The sequence below is a fragment of the Pristiophorus japonicus genome, chromosome 15 (genome assembly GCF_044704955.1).
Source record: "Pristiophorus japonicus isolate sPriJap1 chromosome 15, sPriJap1.hap1, whole genome shotgun sequence".
In the NCBI taxonomy this organism is placed as follows: domain Eukaryota; kingdom Metazoa; phylum Chordata; class Chondrichthyes; family Pristiophoridae; genus Pristiophorus; species Pristiophorus japonicus.
This window is the reverse complement of record NC_091991.1, coordinates 84,176,202-84,195,028: the sequence shown is the minus strand read 5'-3', so window position 1 is coordinate 84,195,028 and position 18,827 is coordinate 84,176,202. Positions and strand designations below refer to the sequence as shown.

The 18,827-nt window shown below is 46.0% G+C and overlaps 2 protein-coding genes across 4 annotated transcripts in view; one reads left to right on the top strand and one right to left on the bottom strand.

Annotated features, from left to right (window-relative positions):
• Positions 1-5,853, top strand: part of amn1 (antagonist of mitotic exit network 1 homolog (S. cerevisiae)) — a 34,168-nt gene extending 28,315 nt beyond the window's left edge. For all 3 annotated transcript variants that reach the window (XM_070901687.1, XM_070901686.1, XM_070901688.1), the window contains exons 5-7: positions 2,964-3,020; positions 4,442-4,553; positions 5,542-5,853. In XM_070901687.1, the coding sequence (XP_070757788.1) occupies positions 2,964-3,020; positions 4,442-4,553; positions 5,542-5,615 (243 nt within the window). In that variant the 3' untranslated portion in view covers positions 5,616-5,853. The remainder of the gene's footprint in view (positions 1-2,963; positions 3,021-4,441; positions 4,554-5,541) is intronic.
• Positions 5,854-6,213: 360 nt separating this feature from the next.
• The window catches only part of etfbkmt (electron transfer flavoprotein subunit beta lysine methyltransferase), a 100,628-nt gene continuing 88,014 nt past the window's right edge, over positions 6,214-18,827 (bottom strand). The window contains exon 3 of the mRNA XM_070901723.1: positions 6,214-6,557. Within this exon, the coding sequence (XP_070757824.1) occupies positions 6,214-6,557 (344 nt within the window). The remainder of the gene's footprint in view (positions 6,558-18,827) is intronic.

Here is an 18,827-nt window from a genome sequence, read left to right as displayed (position 1 = left end):
AACAAAAGATTTTATAATTCTTAAGCTTGTGTTCAAATCTCTCCACGGCCTTGCCCCTCTGAGATCTCTGTTACCTCCTCCAGCCCTACAACCCACCGCGATCTCTATGCCACTCCAATTCTGGCCTCTTGTGCATCCCTGATTTTAATCGCTCCACGATTGGCAGCCATGCTTTTAGCTGCCTAGGCCCCAAGCTCTACAATTCCCACCCTAAACCTACCTCTCTACCTCTCCTCCTTTAAGATGCTCCTTCAAACAAACCTCTTTGACCAAGCTTTTGGTCACCTGTACTAGTATCTCTATATGACTCTGCGTCAAATTATGTTTGATAACGCTCCTGTGAAGCGCTTTAGAACATTTTACTATGCTATATAGATTCAACTGGAAGAGTCCAGTGGTTGATTCTAAAACATATTATATCACAAAAAACAGATTATCCGGCCATCAACAGTGACTATGTGAAGCGCTTCTGAGATCATGAAAGGCACTTTAGAAATATCAATTCTTTCTTTCTGTTTTAAACACAACTGTGACATTGTAGTCTGAAACGGAGTGACCCAAATTGGACATAGCTGCGGTATTGATATTTGCACAAGGAAAGCTAAGGGATTTTCAGCAAACATGTATAAATTCTCAAATTTAATTGAGTTTCATATATCCCTGGTATATGCTTTTTTTAAAAAAAATCTTAATTGCTGATAAGACATGTCATAGAGCCTTGCTCCCGCACCCCCCCCCCCTCACCCCCTCAGCCTTGTGATACTAGTAGAGGGTTCAACTCTGCATAAATGTTAATACTTCATTCTTTTCCAAATTGGTCCATTTGGCTGCTATGGTTGCAATCTTTTGATTAATTGCATACTGTAAGTATACAGCATATTTTGTGTCAATTGAGTAGTGTACAAAGAAGACAGTCCTGATGGTTAGGCATTGGTGATGCATTGGTCTATACGAGTGAATCTTTACTGGGGGAAAAAGCGGAGAGTGAGCTACATAGAGAAACAGGATGGTTAGAGGGTGGGCCAGCAAGTGGACAGCCAGAGAGTGGAGCCAAGGAGGTCGGGGGTCACAGGACAGTCTGGATCATGCTAGCATTGGAAGCAGGCGAGTGGACTGGAGACACCAGATGGCAGCTTGCTATTTCCCTACTTGACTGGAAAAGTACTTCTTTGGCTGTGAAGCACTTTGGGACGTCCTAGGTCCTGAAAGGCGCTATATAAATGCATTTTTTTCTGTTTTAGACATGCATGATGGGGGACCAACAAGTAGATGGATTAAATAAAATAAAATTTGGGCAAAGTAAATATAATATTCAGTTGCAATAAACATAAAATCCAATAAAGTTACATTTAAATATACTTTACTTGGCTCAGGGAATAAAATATAATTCCAAATTTACCTGCATCATCACCGAGAGAAATGGATTTGCGAGATGGAGCTTGGAGGAGCATCAGCATTGGGAGGGCTGAAGGTAAGTATACTGGTAAGTATACCTCCTTAAAAATAATACTAGGTTTGCCAACACTCCAGGATTGGTCTGGACTGTCCAGGAATTAAAGATTAATCTCCCGGATGTCATGTATGCTCACAAAATAGTTGTAGAGCTGTTGAATTGTGAGTGGCTTAGTCAGATATGTGATGTTCACAAGACTCAATAGTTGAGTTCAGGGGATCCACGATGAGGCAGGTGACCGTGAGCCTGGTGGAAGAACTGGTAATGTGTAATTGCTATTAAGAGCTAGCAAAGGTTTAGCAATGTGTTGCTATGAATTCTTAAGCAAAGAACCCGTGAAGCAAATACTTTACAGCGGATACTGCTGCGAGCAACCCCAGAAGAAAAATCATGGGGTATTAAAACAAAATTGTGGGGTTTTTTCCATGTTTGACACTTTTGTTCATTAGTTATAAAAATATCGTAGATGGAGAAAAAAGGCTGTTTGGCTGACAGTCAAGCATCATCGAATCACATGGCGTTGAGTCTGTTCACTTTCCAATTGCCCGAGGGAAGGCGGCGACACGCGAGGATGGGCGGGTCAGGTGACCAATAGCAGGAGCATGGGGGTGGGACTGTTGGAGTCGAACGGACATATGGTGAAACCAGAGTTGGCAGCTCTGAGTAATACTTATGCATGACAAAATTGTCACACAGGAAGTGAGTTTGACAAACAGGATGTTCCGTGCTCAATGCAAGATTTCTACTATCAATAGATTTATATATATATTATGACATTTTAATGGGTTTGAAATTGGGATATTGGATCGGCCAGTGACTCAACAAATTTATCAATAGAGTTGCTGAGCCAAACAAACCAGCAGAGGTCCCATGTTCAATCCTTTGTCTCAAAATAGAGTTAGCAGATCGGAGTTGAGCAGTGATCGGGATGCTACAAATTGCCCTGGGGTCCTTGGATAAGGGGGAGATAAAAATTCGACAAGCGTTCTCACTTCTGATTTGTGCCCAATGCTGAAAAGTGCTTGTGTGGACATCATTTGAGAACAGTACTGGGTTTGGCTGTGATAACTTCTTCTCTCACACTGCAGTCAAAAAGTCTGCCAATTCTCAAAAGATGTCAAAGCTCACACACAAATAATGGCAACTGAGTTAATGCACTGGAGGGTGACTGCTGCCAGTGGAACTGTACCCAATAAGGATTCGGTGCATTCAGAAAGAGCAGAAAAAAATTCAGTGATCATTCACATTTAATGACAGTGAGAACCACAATAGAGATTGATTTATGCAGTAATAAAATTACCATGCACCACAAAAGGGCATTGTAAGCAAGAGCATACAGAAGCAGTCTAATAAGCTATATAGAAGCACATGCGGACATGCAAATCAAAAGCAGTCGGCCTAAAGAAATTTGAAGATGAATAAACTATTAACAGCAATTAGTTTTCAGTCACATTTCTCAGGTTTATTTTGATACCTGTTTGATAATCTTTACTCTCTTTAACCCCATCAGGTTTCAGATGCTGGCGTTATTGGATTGGTGAATGGCGTGTGTTCCCATAATTTAAAAGTAAGTTTTGCTGTACTATTCCTGAACTCTGGTCCCTGTTTGAGTCTTGTCCATATCCGGGTTCTCTCCTACATTTGACAACTATGGGTTGAAAGACTGTGTAGAATATTGCTTTACAGCAATCCTGTGTTGCGATTGAACTAGCCATAATTACTCAAAAATGCAGTCAACCTTATTTTTGTTCTATCAATACTACTGTTGACATTGCTGCTTGGAACTTTCCTGCTCCTATCTCTTATGGTGCGAATGCCCCGTCCTCCATACTCTTCACCCTGTGTTGAAAAGAAGCTGCATTATGCTATCTCCTACTCTAACTCATTCTTCCCCAGCACCTGGAACTTAAATTCCTTCACTCCCTCAATCTATCTTTTCCTCTCTTCAGGGTTTTAAGACACAAGCTTGGTCACCTCAGACATGCCAACTATGAAAACCCGCAAAAGGTGACCAACACCAAAGGGAGACATGGGGAGGGGAGGGAGTGAGAGGGAGAAGCGGGGCGAGAGAGGGAGGAGCGGCACTCCTTCCAATATTTTAAAGCTCTGAATCATGTCATCCATTGTACCTTTTCTGCAGTTTATGTCATCTGAATTGTACCCAGCTCTTTTTGTAAGATAGTGATTTGAATCTAGGTTTCAGCCATGTTGTTATTGTTTAGGTCCTCCTGATATGAAAAGCATCTGTTTTTTCTGGGAGTAAGGTGAACCATATGTAAGTGCAACCTTACAATTGTGGTGTCAAATTTGCCACAATCACCGTCAAAAACAGACCGAGCTCACCACCAACGGTGAAGTTGGAATTTCTGCCCTTCCTGAACCCGAGTGAACAGGAGAAAGCGCCATTGTTTCATTTGAAAATATGAACTTTGTAATTCCTGTTTGTAAGAAAAGGTACTGAAAAACCTTTACTACCATAAGATGTTTGTGCTTGCTTGACTGATTTGGGGAATGTAGATGGTGATACATAACACATTGCTGTTTTGTTTAATGTCTGCTTAACAGTTTTCTTGCTGAGTCACAAATGTTGGGGTGCTACATTGTCAGAGGTGCCATCCTTCAGATGAGATGTTAAACAGAAGTGCTGTCCTCCTGATACTGTGGTTCAGATGGATACCCATGAACTATTTGAAGAACAGGACATTTTCTTTGGCCAACATTCCTCTCATGACAAAACCACCAAAAAGAGAAACCACAAAATCTGATTATTCATCTCATTGCTGTTTTTAAATCATGCTTTGTGCAAAAATGGCTGTTGCATATGTCTATATAACAATAACCATTGCATCTCAAAATAATTCATTATATGTGAAATGCTTTGAGATGTTGCTGGGGAAATGACCAGATGCTATATGAATGCAAGTCAGTCTTTTGTAATAGGACTTCATCGTTCCTAAGTAGTTTTAACATCAAATGCCTTTTCTTTAGGAAATTCATATGGACCGATGTGTGAGCCTAACTGATGAAGCAGTGGAAAGTGTACTCATTTTCTGTCCTCACATTTTCATTCTACTTTTCCATGGTTGCCCACTTATCACAGGTGAGTCAGCTTGCAGGATCAACCCTTCTGACTTGTGTATTCAATTTTGCTGCTGTTGTAAACTCAAAATGAAATAAGAAATAAGGATTCAAGGGTTTAGTGGGGACATGCCACATCCTGCACGGTACTGAGCTGTGCAGTTAAGTTCCAGGCCCTGGTCTGTGCTGAGCTGGGTGACCTCAGGTGTAGGCACGGTAGGCCTCAGCACCTCAGGGCAAGGGAAGGGAAAATCAACCGTGGTGTCCCCTCCAGGTTTCTATCCGCACTCCCTGCTGGAAATCGTATGTATGGAGGTCAGGGTATAAAGACAGGATGGGACACGGCTGTGTTGCCTGTGAACCTCTTGCCAAATGGTTATTCTTGATGTGTGAGCGAGCGCTAATCGGATAATCTACCATGGGGATATCACAGCCTGTTCTCAACTGAGATGAGGAGGAATTTCTTCTCTGAGGGTTGTAAATCTGTGGGATTCGCGGCCTCAGAGAGCTGTGGAAGCTGGGACATTGAATAAATTTAAGACAGATAGATAGTTTCTTAACCAATAAGGGGTTATGGGGAGCGGGCAGGGAAGTGGACCTGAGTCCATGATCAGATCAGCCATGATCGTATTAAATGGCGGAGCAGGCTCGAGGGGCCTACTCCTGCACCAAAATCTTATGTTCTTATGATCACGCATTCACAAGCGTACTTTCTAGCTACTGTCATTGGGTAGCAATCAGGAGTGGGAAACCTGGCTGACTTTAAAGCACTCTGGGGCAAAAACATGATCGAGTACGTCTGCGATGCCTCCCAAGATCGACAAACCCCGCCAGCACTCACAGCATAGGCTCATGTGAATAATGGCTCCTTATGCGAGGTACGAGAGGCCTACTGGCAGCTGTTGAATCATCAAGACTTGGTGTCTTTAAGAGAAGAGAATTCGGGAAAGGAATAAAACTCTGATAAATGTTCTCTTCAACTTGGCTATGCTTTTTTTCTATTTTGATAGATCGTTCAAGAGAAGCTCTGCAACAGTTAGTCGGCCCCAACCAAATGAAACAAGTGACGTGGACCGTCTACTAAATGTACTTTATTCAATTAACAACTAATGTTCTGTAATTTCCACACAATAGCAACAACTGTTCTGAGCAATTTGCAGTGAAATTTATGTGACCAGGTAATTATCAATTAAATGTTTCTTTTGATTCAATTCACTCACTGAGTACAGGATAGAATTTTTGTATATATGCAGTGTAGCACTTGGTTGTGTGTGATATATTAGTACCATCCCTATTATTATGTTTTGCTGTGATGTACAAATAAATATTGGTACAAATGAATTTAAGTGTCTGCTTGATAACAAAAAAAACTATTGCGTTCAACTGAATAGTAATTTGTTTTTAAATGCCAGGAAGGACACAGTAGTGTAGTGGTTTTGGTACTCAGCGAGCAACTTGCAACTCATGAGTTCAATCTTGCCGCAATAAATTTGTAATTTGTGGGTTGGCATCAGAAAAGAAAGACCATAGACTGCCCTACCATAGAACTCGAGGAAGCCACTGCTGTGACAGCATGTTACAGATTTGAAGCTTCCAGTTTCAATTCCAGGTCTTTGCTAGGCTAAAGTCAGTCAGAATTACCATGCCTGACAGGAAACGCCCAGTACTATCCCAGTTGTGTCCTATGACAAAAATCTCCAGACAGTGCTTGAGGTCAATCCATAATTCTCCTTCTTGGTAGTCTCGGGAAGCTCATACTCTATGACCTTCTGCAACAAGTTCTGTGCAATGTAACCTGTGAACTGTGCTCTTCCAGGATCCCCAATCAGAATCTCGGACCCGTGAAACCTCTTGTATTCTGTCAGCCAATCGTGAAGATCAGCAGAAAGTTCATCGGCATAAAACATGTCGCCTAAAAGAATCACATCCCATTTTTCGTCCATCTTTCCAATTAAGCTTTCCGTTGCCACTAGCAGTGGTGGTATTTTGTTAAGTTCACAGTTCATTCCTATCGACACTGCTGCAACTGTAAGAGAGCAAAATAAAACAATTTAACACACCACCTAAATATAGAAACATAGAAATTTACAGCGCAGAAGGAGGCCATTCCGGCCCATCGTGTCCATGCCGGCCGACAAAGAGCCGCACGGCCCTTGGTCAGCAGCCCTAAAGGTTACATATAAACCTATGAACAATAATGGAAAGGCAAAGAGCACCCAGCCCAACCAATCCGCCTCACCACAACTGCGACACCCCTTATACTGAAACATTCTACACTCCACCCCAACCGGAGCTATGTGATCTCCTGGGAGAGGCAAAAACCAGATAAAACCCTAGGCCAATTTAGGGAGAAAAATTCTGGGAAAATTCCTCTCCGACCCATCCAGGCGAGCAAAACTAGTCCAGAAGATCACCCTGTCCGTATTCTATTCCCTGTAGTACTTACCATTATATCTGCGCATCCAACAAAAGGTCAACCAGTCTAATTCCAATTACCAGCTCTAGGTCCGTAACCCTGCAGGTTACTGCATTTTAAGTGTCCATCCAACCATCTCTTAACTGTGGTGAGGGTTTCTACATCTACCACTCTTCCAGGCAGCAAGTTCCAGATCCCCACAACCCTCTGCATAAAGAACCCCCCCCCTCAAATCTCCTCTAAACCTTCCACCAACCACCTTAAAACTATGCCCCCTCGTAATAGATCCCTCCACCAATGGAAATAGACCCTTGCTATCCATTATGTCCAGGCCCCTCAATATTTTATACACCTCAATGAGGTCTCTCAAACTCCTCTGTTCCAATGAGAACAAACCCAGCCTATCCAATCTGTCCTCATAACTAAGATTCTCCATTCCAGGCAGCATCCTAGTAAATCTCCTCTGCACCCTCTCTTATGCAATCACGTCCTTCTTATAATATGACGACTAGAACTGCACGCAATACTCCAGTTGTGGCCTAACCAAAGTATTATACAATTTAAGCATAACCTCCTTGCTCTTATATTCTATGCCTCGGCCAATAAAGGCATTCCGTATGGCTTCTTAACCACCTTTTCCACCTGGCCTGTTACTTTCAGGGATCTGTGGACAAGCACTCCAAGGTCCCTTTGTTCATCTATACTATTAAGTGGCCTACCGCTTAATGTGTATACCCTTTCCTTATTAGCCCTCCCAAAGTGCATCACCTCACACTTCTCTGAATTAAGTTCCATTTGCCAATGCTCTGCCCACCTGACCAGTAGAGTGATATAGAAAAATAGGTGCAGGAGCAGGCCATTCGGCCCTTCTAGCCTGCACCGCCATTCAATGAGTTCATGGCTGAACATGCAACTTCAGTACCCCATTCCTGCTTTCTCACCATACCCCTTGATCCCCTTAGTAGTAAGGACTACATCTAACTCCTTTTTGAATATATTTAGTGAATTGGCCTCAATAACTTTCTGTGGTAGAGAATTCCACAGGTTCACCACTCTCTGGGTGAAGAAGTTCCTCCTCATCTCGGTCCTAAATGGCTTACCCCTTATCCCCAGACCGCGACCCCTGGCTCCGGACCCCCCCAACACCGGGAACACTCCTCCCGCATCCAACCCGTCCAAACCCATCAGAATTTTAAACGTTTCTATGAGATCCCCTCTCATTCCTCTGAACTCCAGTGAATACAAGCCCAGTCGATCCAGTCTTTCTTGATAGGTCAGTCCTGTCATCCCGGGAATCAGTCCGGTGAACCCTCGCTGCACCCCCCCCAACAGCAAGAATGTCCTCCTGCAGCTCATGACTTTCCTCTTCATTATCAACCACACAGGCCAATTTTAGTGTCGTCTGCAAACTTCTTAATCATACTCCCTATATTCAAATCTAAATCGTTGATATATACCATAAAAAGCAAGGGTCCCAGTACTGAGCCCTGCGGAACCCCACTGGAAACATCCAGTCACAAAAACATTTATACACTGTACCACACTTCATCCCCTATAAAGCCAAATTCTGTCCAAAATTTGAATATGCTCCCATATCTGTGACGGCTCTTTCAATACTTTCTCGAGCTTCTGGATGGAATACAAGAAAAAGCCATCTCGTGTGATTCCTCAATAGCCTCTAACCTCCCTCTCTCAATTGCAGCCTGTCTTGTTTTAATTTTATTTATTTTAAGTGCTCCTCTAAACTTTCCTTTCTTTTACTCCTAAACAATAAATGAGCCTCACTGGAAATCAAGACTTGTCACATCCTTTCCTACTCTGAACATATTTGCCTTTTGAAAGCTTGGAATCAGCCTTTTGGTATTGGGCTGATATTTCAGCTGAAATTATTTTACTTTTGTTGTCTTTCTAACCGCCTGGGATTGTCAATGGGCCACGCCTTTTGTGGAAGAGGTCCACGTGATTGGTGCTTAATGAGGCTCCGCTGATTAGCCTAATGAGGTGAAAATATAGAAACGGTCTCCATGTCTGTCCTCTGGCCTACTCGCTCTTGCCACACACTGACAGTCCCTTCTCACATGGCGGCTTGATCGGGTCGCAGAAGATGGAAAGATAGAGGCAGAAAGTGAAAAGAAAGACGGGCAAATCAAACTAGTAAATAAAATACTACAAGAGGAGAAAAATGGGAGGGAGGGGGGGGGGGCACAAGACTGAGAAATGAATGGGGAGAGAAAAGAGTTGAAAGAATAAACGAGACAAACCCCAGAAACGTAGAGGCAAAGAAGGACTGAAGGAATTTATGATGCTCGCTGTCTGAGGTTGGGTGCGTGCCAGTTCTAATCGTTCTGACAGAAGAAAAACTCCCATTGTCAAACCGGCAAATCCTTACTTTTTTTTTCTCTATGTGAAGTTTTGGATAAGCCAATATATTGTGAATTTGAAACACAACTATTTTCAGTTGCCTTTGCTGTGGGTGAGGGGGCGATTACACAAATAACTGGAAATACTTATTGTTGTCGAAGAGCTGGTGAATTACAAGTTGATTTGCGCCAACAGTTGAACCAGGTTAGGGAAATGTTCAATACAGGTATGGTTGCCAACGCTCCTTGATGGCAAGCTATTGGTTTTCAAGACACAGCTATTCGATATGTTAAGTTAGGCTGCTGACGGGAAGACAGGCCGGAATGATTGATCTGGTAATTAAGCAGATAATGAGGGCTGCTGTTCACACTGTACGGACCAGACACAAGGTGACGGACAATCGGGCACCAAGGGCCGGGCATTTAAAATGCGCTGGAAGGCAAAAGCTGCTCAAGAGTGTGAGCCTCATTTAACGGAGAAAATTCATGCAAACGAAATTTGGACTTTCCTGCCTCGCCTTTTCTGTTGGTTTGCAGCACTAACATAATTGTCATGGCTGTTTTTTATTTATTCACGGGGTGTGGGCATCACTGGCAAGGCTTGGTATTTGTAGCCCTTCTGGAGTTGCCCTTGAGGTGGTGGTGAACCACCTTAAACCGCTGCAGTCCGTGTGGTGAAGGTACTTCCTTCACCTGTGTGCCTGCTTAAATGAAGAGAAATGACTTTCTGGTCTCCGTAAAGGTGTACATCTTGTTTTTATTTTGCAGTTTTGGTTTGATTTTGTTATTTAAGTTTATTGCTTTTTATGCCTTTTACTTTTTTTCCAGTCACTTTCAAAGCTTTTTATCTTTGATTTATAACAGCCTCTGCTAATAGTATGGGCTTTCCTATTTGTAAAGTCCTTACACAATACCACATCCACACAAGGCACATTCTATGCACAAGGTCACTCCATGACCTGAACCTTTATTCACAGGACCAAGAAGTGATGACCCTGCGTGCGACCTCCCTTTATATACCTGGTTGACCAGGTGAGGATGTCTCCCACAAGTTCACCCCCTGTGGTCAAGGTGTGCATTTCTTACGTATATACAGTATTGCAGTGTTGTTACATAAAGGTTACATACATGACATCACCTTCCACTCAACATCTTATTGGGATCATAGGTTAAGTCTCTCAGATGGTCTGCGCTCTCTCATGGAGCGCCGCAGTTGAGGCTCTGGTTCTTGAGCCTTGTTATGCATGTTTGTCACCTGTAATGGTTCTGGGCTGACCGCAGGGACTGCGTGCTGCTGAATGTTCTTGTTGCTCGTTCACTGGCGGTGGTGTGAATACCATCTCATGATCTTCCTCAGGTTCCTCAGTGTCCATGCTGAATCTTTTTTTTTACTTGGTCCAGATGCTTGCGGCATATCTGCCCATTGTTAAGTTTAACCACTATGACCCTATTCCCCTCTTTGTCTATTACCGTACCCTCAAGCCATTTGGGCCCCAAAGCGTGATTGAGAACAAATACGGGGTCATCAATTTCGATACATCTCCCCCTTGAATTTCGATCATGGTACTCGTTTTGGGACTGGCACTTGCACTCAACAATGTCGGACAGGACTGGATGAATGAGGGACAGCCGAGTTTTGAGTGTTTGTTTCATGAGTAGCTCCGCGGGCGGGACCCCCGTGAGCGAGTGCGGTCGGGACCTATAGGCCAGCAGGAGGCGCAATAGGCGGCATTGAAGGGAGGGTCCTTGAATCCGGAGCATGCCTTGCTTTATGATTTGGACCGCACGTTCCGCCTGGCCATTGGAGGCCGGCTTGAACGTTGCTGTCCTGACATGGTTAATGCCATTACCCGACATGAACTCCCGGAATTCGTATCTTGTGAAACATGGGCCATTATCGCTAACAAGGATGTCCGGCAAGCCGTGGGTCGCAAAGACCGCGCGCAGACTCTCCACGGTGGTGAATGTCGTGCATGAATTCAAAATGATGCACTCGATCCATTTCGAGTATGCATCAACCACAATGAGAAACATTTTTCCCATGAACAGGCCCGCGTAGTCTATGTGAACACGTGACCATGGCCTGGTGGGCCAGGGCCACGGGTTGAGCGGCGCCTCCCTGGGGGCATTACCTAGCTGGACACACACCGTGCACCTGCGAACACAGTGTTCCAGGTCTGAATCAATCCCCGGCCACCACACATGTGACCGGGCAATGGCCGCCTTCAGCACGATGACCAGGTGCTCGCTGTGGAGTTCCCTGATGAATGCTTCCCTGCCCCTCTGGGGCATGACTACCCAGTTGCCCCATAGTAGGCAGTCGGCTTGGATGGAGAGCTCATCCATCTGTCTGTGAAACGATCTGACCTCCTCAGGGCATGCTCCGTGTGTGGGCGCCCAATCCCCAGTCAGGACACATTTCTTAATCAAGGATAGGAGGGGATCTCTGTTGGTCCAGATTTTAATCTGGGTGGGCTGTGATGGGGGAGCCTGCGCTGTCAAAGGCATCGACAGCCATGACCATCTCAGCGCTTTGCTCTGCTGCCCCCTCGGTGGTGGCCAGTGGAAGCCTGCTGAGCGCGTCAGCGCAATTTTCGGTGCCGGGCCGGTGCTGGATGGTGTAGTCATACGCAGCGAGCGTGAGAGCCCATCGCTGTATGCGAGCTGACGCATTGGCATTGACGGCCTTGCTGTCTGACAGCAGGGATGTTAACGGCTTGTGGTCCGTTTCTAATTCGAACCTCCTGCCAAAAAGGTACTGATGCCTCTTTTTCACCCCATAGACACATGCGAGTGCTTCCTTTTCAACCATCCCATAACCCCGTTCAGCTTGAGAGAGCGACCTGGAGGCATAAGCCACAGGTTGTAGTTGGCCCTCAGCGTTACCCTGCTGCAACACGCACCCAACCCCATAGGACGATGCATCACATGTCAGAACCAATTTCTTACGGGGGTCGAACAGGGTCAACAACTTATTTGAACAAAGTAGGTTCCGCGCCCAATTGAAAGCCCGTTCCTGACAGTCTCCCCAAAACCAATCACAACCCTTATGCAGGAGCATGTGTAGTGGCTCCAACAATGTGCTTAACTTCAGCAGAAAGTTCCCGAAATAGTTCAAGAGTCTTAGAAATGAACGCAACTCCGATGTGTTGCAGGGCCTGGGCACTCGTCGAATTGCCTCCGTTTTGGATTCGGTAGGCCGAATCCCGTCTCCAGCAACCCTCTTGCCCAGAAACTCAATCTCGGGAGCCAAAAACACACACTTAGACTTCTTGAGTCGCAGGCCTACCTGGTCCAGTCGGTGTAGCACCTCCTCCAGGTTGTGGATGTGTTCCTCGGTGTCATGACCGGTGATGAGGATGTCGTCCTGAAATACAATTGTTCCAGGAATGGATTTGAGCAGGCTTTCCATGTTTCTTTGAAAAATCGCGGCCGCTGATCGAATGCCACCTGTTGTAAACAAACAGTCCCTTGTGTGTGGTGATGGTGGTCAGTAGTTTTGATTCGTCGGCCAGTTCTTGGGTCATGTAGGCTGAAGTGAGGTCCAACTTGGTGAACAGCTTGCCGTCTGCCAGCGTGGCAAAAAGATCCTCCGCTCTCGGGAGCGGGTATTGGTCTTGTAGGGACACCCGGTTGATAGTGGCCTTGTAGTCGCCACAGATCCTGACCGAGCTATCCGCTTTTAGGACGGGAACGATGGGGCTTGCCCAGTCGCTGAATTTAACGGGCGAGATGATTCCCTCTCTCAGCAACCGGTCAAACTCGCTCTCAATTTTCTCCCGCATCACATAGGGCACAGCTCTGGCTTTGTGGTGCACTGGTCTGGCGTCCGGGGTGATAAGCGTATCACCACTTTGGTACCTTTAAACGTTGCAACGCCAGGTTGAAATAGTGACTCAAATTGCTGTAGGACCTGTGAGCATGAACTTCGCTCCACAGATGACATGGCGTGCACATTCCCCCATTTCCAGTTCATCTCAGCTAACCAGCTCCTCCCAAACAGTACGGGGCCATTGCCCGGGACAATCCAGAGTGGCAGCCAGTTCACCGATCCATTGTGTGTGACCGGCAACATTGCACTGCCTAGCACTGGAATGATTTCTTTGGTGTACGTCCGTAATTGCGTCTCAATGCATTCTAGTTTGGGTCTGCTGGCTTTGAGTGGCCACAGTATTTCGAATTGTTGAACACTCGAATGACTGGCTGGCCCCCGTGTCCAGCTCCATGCGTACAGGGATGCCATTTAATAGGACTTTCATCATCATAGGTAGCGTTTTGGTATATGAGCTGTGAATGTTTGCCACATGAACCTGCTGAACTTCAGCGTCCATTGATTTGCCCCAAGCGTCATCCTGCCTCGCAGACCCCTCATCTGGTTCATCCGTCTCGTATATTAGCCTGGTTACAGGCTTTCTGCACATTCTGGCTAAATGGCCACTGAGGTTACTGTAAAGTCCTGTCCCCTCAGTACAGATTCACACGAGACATGTAGTGAAGTCAAGGTCACTCTGGACCTGCACCTTTATTTCACAGCTCTGGAATGCTGCACTTGCCTGAGACCTGTCCTTATATACCTGTCTCTTGCAAGTGCACCCCTGGTGGTAAGGTATGCTGGTGGTTACAGGTCATATCTTATTACATTTATAGCATGTTAGGATACAGTTATATATAATAATGTAAGAATACATGACATCACCCTCCCCCAAGGTCGTATTGTCTTTATAGGTTCAGTCTCTCAGGTGGTCTACGCTCTCGCATGGAGCGTCTGAGTTGTGGTTCAGTTGTTTGCCTTGGTGTCTGTTTTTCTTTGGGTGTGGTTGCTGGTATCTCGCCTGGGCTGTCTGTTTCGATTGGTGTGATTGTTGTTGACTCGCCTGGGCTGTCTGTTGGGATTGCCCTTTCCTCAGGTTGTTCCCTCTGTCTATCCACCAGGTGTGATGCGAGTTCCACAATGTAGTCTGCCTCTGGTTCCGCAGTGTTGTTGGTAAATCTGCTTTTGACTTGGTCTACATGCCTCCGGCAGGTTTTGCCATTGTCCATTTGTACTGCCAGTAGCCTGTTTCCTTCCTTGTCCGTTACTGTCCCTGCAAGCCATTTGGGACCCCTGCCATAGTTTAGTACAAACACTTTGTCCCCTATCTCATTCCATCTCCCCCTCGAATTTCTGTCATGGTACTCAGTCAGCTTACGGCACTTTGCCTCAACGATTTCGTGCATGTCTGGGAGGATTAATGAGAGCCTTGTCTTTAAAGTCCTTTTCATCAACAGTTGCGCGGGAGGGGATCCCAGTCAATGAGTGCGGACGAGATCTGTATGCCAGCAGCAGTCGCGACAGATGACCCTGCAGCGTGGGACCTTGGATTTTAAGCATGCCTTGTTTAATGATTTGCACTGCTTTCTCCGCCTGGCCGTTGGAGGCCGGCTTGAACGGTGCCGTCTTGACGTGATTTATGCCGTGGTCAATTATAAAATCTTGGAATTCTGCGCTGGTGAAGCATGGACCATTGTCACTGACCAATATGTCAGGGATTCCGTGCGTTGCAAACATGATTGCGAGGCTCTCCACAGTGGTGGAGGTTGTGCTCGAGTTTAAAATGGTGCATTCGATCCACTTTGAAAATGCATCTACAACTACGAGGAACATTTTGCCCATGAATGGGCCCGCGTAGATTACGTGCACCCGCGACCACGGTTTGGCCAGGGGCTCAGGGGAGCTTCCCTGGGGGCATTGCTGAGTTGGGCACAAATGGTGCACCTTCGGACGCAGAGCTCCAAGTCCGCGTCAATACCAGGCCACCAGACGTGGGATCTGGCTATGGCCTTCATGAGAACGATCCCCGGGTGCTCGCGGTGGAGCCTACCTGATCCAACCGCTTTAGTACTTCCTCTAAATGACGGAGATGGGAGTTGGTGTCCTGCCTGTGATAAGTATGTCGTCTTGAAATACAACCGTCCCCGGGATGGACTTGAGCAGACTCTCCATGTTGCGCTGGAATATGGCAGCTGCCGACCTGATGCCGAATGGGCATCGATTGTACATGAAAAGGCCTCGATGTGTGTTGATGGTGGTGAGTAGCTTGGATTCCTCGGTCAATTCTTGCGGCATATACGCAGATGTGAGGTCTAATTTTGAGAAAAGTTTACCTCCAGCCAATGTGGCAAATAAGTCCTCCGCTCTGGGCAGCGGGTACTGGTCCTGTAGGGAGACTCTGTTTATGGTAGATTTGTAGTCCCCACAGATTCGTACGGATCCATCAGGCTTCATGACTGGGACGATGGGACTTGCCCAGTCGCTAAATTCCACAGGTGATATAATGCCTTTCTGCAGAAGCCTGTCTAGTTTGTGTTCAATCTTTTCCCTCATCACATAGGGTACAGCTTTCTGGCCTTGTGATGGACCGGTCTAGCATCCTGTGTGATGTAGATTTTGACTTTGGCCCCTTTGAAAGTGCCCACACCTGGCTGAAAGAGATGTTCAAATCGCTTTATAACTGTTGAGCAGGAGGTCCGTTCCTCTAATGACATGGCATGGACATCATCCCATTTCCAGTTTAGTTTTGCCAGCTAGCTTCTCCCCAGCAGTGCTGGGGGGTCTCCGGGGACAATCCACAGGGGAAGTCAGTTCACTGTCCCTTTGTGTGTGACAGAGAGCATGGCGCTGCCGAAGTCTGGTACGATTTCTTTGGTATAGGTCCTTAGTGTGGTGTCGACCCTTGTGAGTTTTGGTCTGTCTCTTTTATGTTGAGCGCCCATGAGAGATTGACTCGCTCCCGTATTCAGCTCCATGTTGACAGGTATCCCGTTGAGTCGGACTCTCATCATTATAGGAGGCGTCCTGTTGTAGGAACAGTGGCCATTGATCGTGTTGACCCGCTGTACATCGGTGTCCTGGGTACTGTCCCCACCGTCTTCTGGTCCGCTTTCCGACCCATCCGATTCGTATACCAGCCGAGCTGCCGTTTTTTTGCACATGCAGGCCAAATGTCCTGTATATTCACAGTTCCTGCAAACAGCCTGCTGAAATCGGCATCCCCTTGACGAATGCCCACCCCCACACCTTCAGCACAGACTGCTTGCAAAGAATGAGCTGCGTCTGGCTCATCTCTCTTGAGCTTCTCTCAGTTTGTAGTTGCTCGCATTATGGGTTGATGAGGTGTGAACTTGTGGCCCTTGATGGCTTCTGGCGCCACTGCCTGCTGTCGAGAGCCTGTTCTCCCGGTTTTGTCTGTGTGTGGGGGTAGCAGCTTGTTTAATGCTGTGAACTTCTTGTTCCGATATTTCGTTAGTTGTCGTACCTGCATTGTAAATCAATCTCGTTTCTTCTTCCCCTACCAAGAATGTCTGTGCAACCAGTGCTGCTGCCTCTAAGGTCAGGTTCTTGGCCTCTATGAGCTTTCGGAATATGCCTGCGTGGCCTATTCCTTCAATGAAAAAGTCTCTCAGCATTTCTCTCCTCAGTTCATCGGAGAACTCACATAAACTAGCCAACCTCCGAAGTTCCGCCACGAAGTTGGGTATGCTCTGGCCCACACAGCGTCTGTAGTTGCAGAACCTGTGTCTGGCCATGTGTAGGCTGCTCGCTGGCTTCAGGTGGTCTCTTACCAATGTGCTCAATTCTTCAAATGACTTGCTTGCTGGTTTCTCGGGTGCCAGCAGATCCTTCATTAAAGCGTATGTTTTCGAGCCACAGCTGGTCAAGAGATGGGCTCTTCTCTTGTCTGCTTTGTCGTCTCCTAACCAGTCTTTGGTTACAAAGCTTTGCTGGAGCCTTTCTATAAAGTCCTCCCAATTGTCTCCAGCATTGTACTTTTCATCTGATCCGTTGCTCGCCATTCTGTGGATTCTGTAATCCCGTAACTCGTCACCACTGTAAAGTCCTGTCCCCTCAGTACAGATGCACACGAGGCATGTAGTGAAGTCAAGGTCACTCTGCACCTGCACCTTTATTTCACAGCTCTGGAATGCTGCACTTGCCTGAGACCTGTCCTTATATACCTGTCTCTTGCAAGTGCACCCCTGGTGGTAAGGTATGCTGGTGGTTACAGGTTATATCTTATTACAGTCATGTATAGCATGTTAGGATACAGTTATATATAATAATGTAAGATACATGACAGTTACAATTTCTGCAGACGAACTGTTGAAACCTGCAAGTCCTGGCAGCATGTCTGCCCCCACACCTCCAGCATGAACTGAGATTCCCATTGTTGTGAACAAAAGAGCTGTTACCAGGCATTCCTCGCTGATTGTCACTTTGACTGCTCTTGAGCACCCTGTTGTGCGAGGCCCCTTGGGGAAGAGTGACCATAATATGGTGGAATTCTGCATTAGGATGGAGAATGAAACCGTTAATTCAGAGACCATGGTCCAGAACTTAAAGAAGGGTAACTCTGAAGGTATGAGGCGTGAATTGGCTAGGATAGATTGGCGAATGATACTGAAGGGGTTGACTGTGGATGGGCAATGGCAGACATTTAGAGACCGCATGGATGAATTACAACAATTGTACATTCCTGTCTGTCGTAAAAATAAAAAAGGGAAGGTGGCTCAACCGTGGCTATCAAGGGAAATCAGGGATAGCATTAAAGCCAAGGAAGTGGCATACAATTTGGCCAGAAATAGCAGCGAACCCGGGGACTGGGAGAAATTTAGAACTCCGCAGAGGAGGACAAAGGGTTTGATTAGGGCAGGGAAAATGGAGTACGAGAAGAAGCTTGCAGGGAACATTAAGACGGATTGCAAAAGTTTCTATAGATATGTAAAGAGAAAAAGGTTAGTAAAGACAAACGTAGGTCCCCTGCAGTCAGAATCAGGGGAAGTCATAACAGGGAACAAAGAAATGGCAGACCAATTGAACAAGTACTTTGGTTCGGTATTCACTGAGGAGGACACAAACAACCTTCCGGATATAAAAGGGGTCGGAGGGTCTAGTAAGGAGGAGGAACTGGGGGAAATCCTTATTAGTCGGGAAATTGTGTTGGGGAAATTGATGGGATTGAAGGCCGATAAATCCCCAGGGCCTGATGGACTGCATCCCAGAGTACTTAAGGAGGTGGCCTTGGAAATAGTGGATGCATTGACAGTCATTTTCCAACATTCCATTGACTCTGGATCAGTTCCTATGGAGTGGAGGGTAGCCAATGTAACCCCACTTTTTAAAAAGGGAGGGAGAGAGAAAACAGGGAATTATAGACCGGTCAGCCTGACATCGGTAGTGGGTAAAATGATGGAATTAATTATTAAGGATGTCATAGCAGTGCATTTGGAAAGAGGTAATATGATAGGTCCAAGTCAGCATGGATTTGTGAAAGGGAAATCATGCTTGACAAATCTTCTGGAATTTTTTGAGGATGTTTCCAGTAGAGTGGACAAGGGAGAACCAGTTGATGTGGTATATTTGGACTTTCAGAAGGCTTTCGACAAGGTCCCACACAAGAGATTAATGTGCAAAGTTAAAGCACATGGGATTGGGGGTAGTGTGCTGACATGGATTGAGAACTGGTTGTCAGACAGGAAGCAA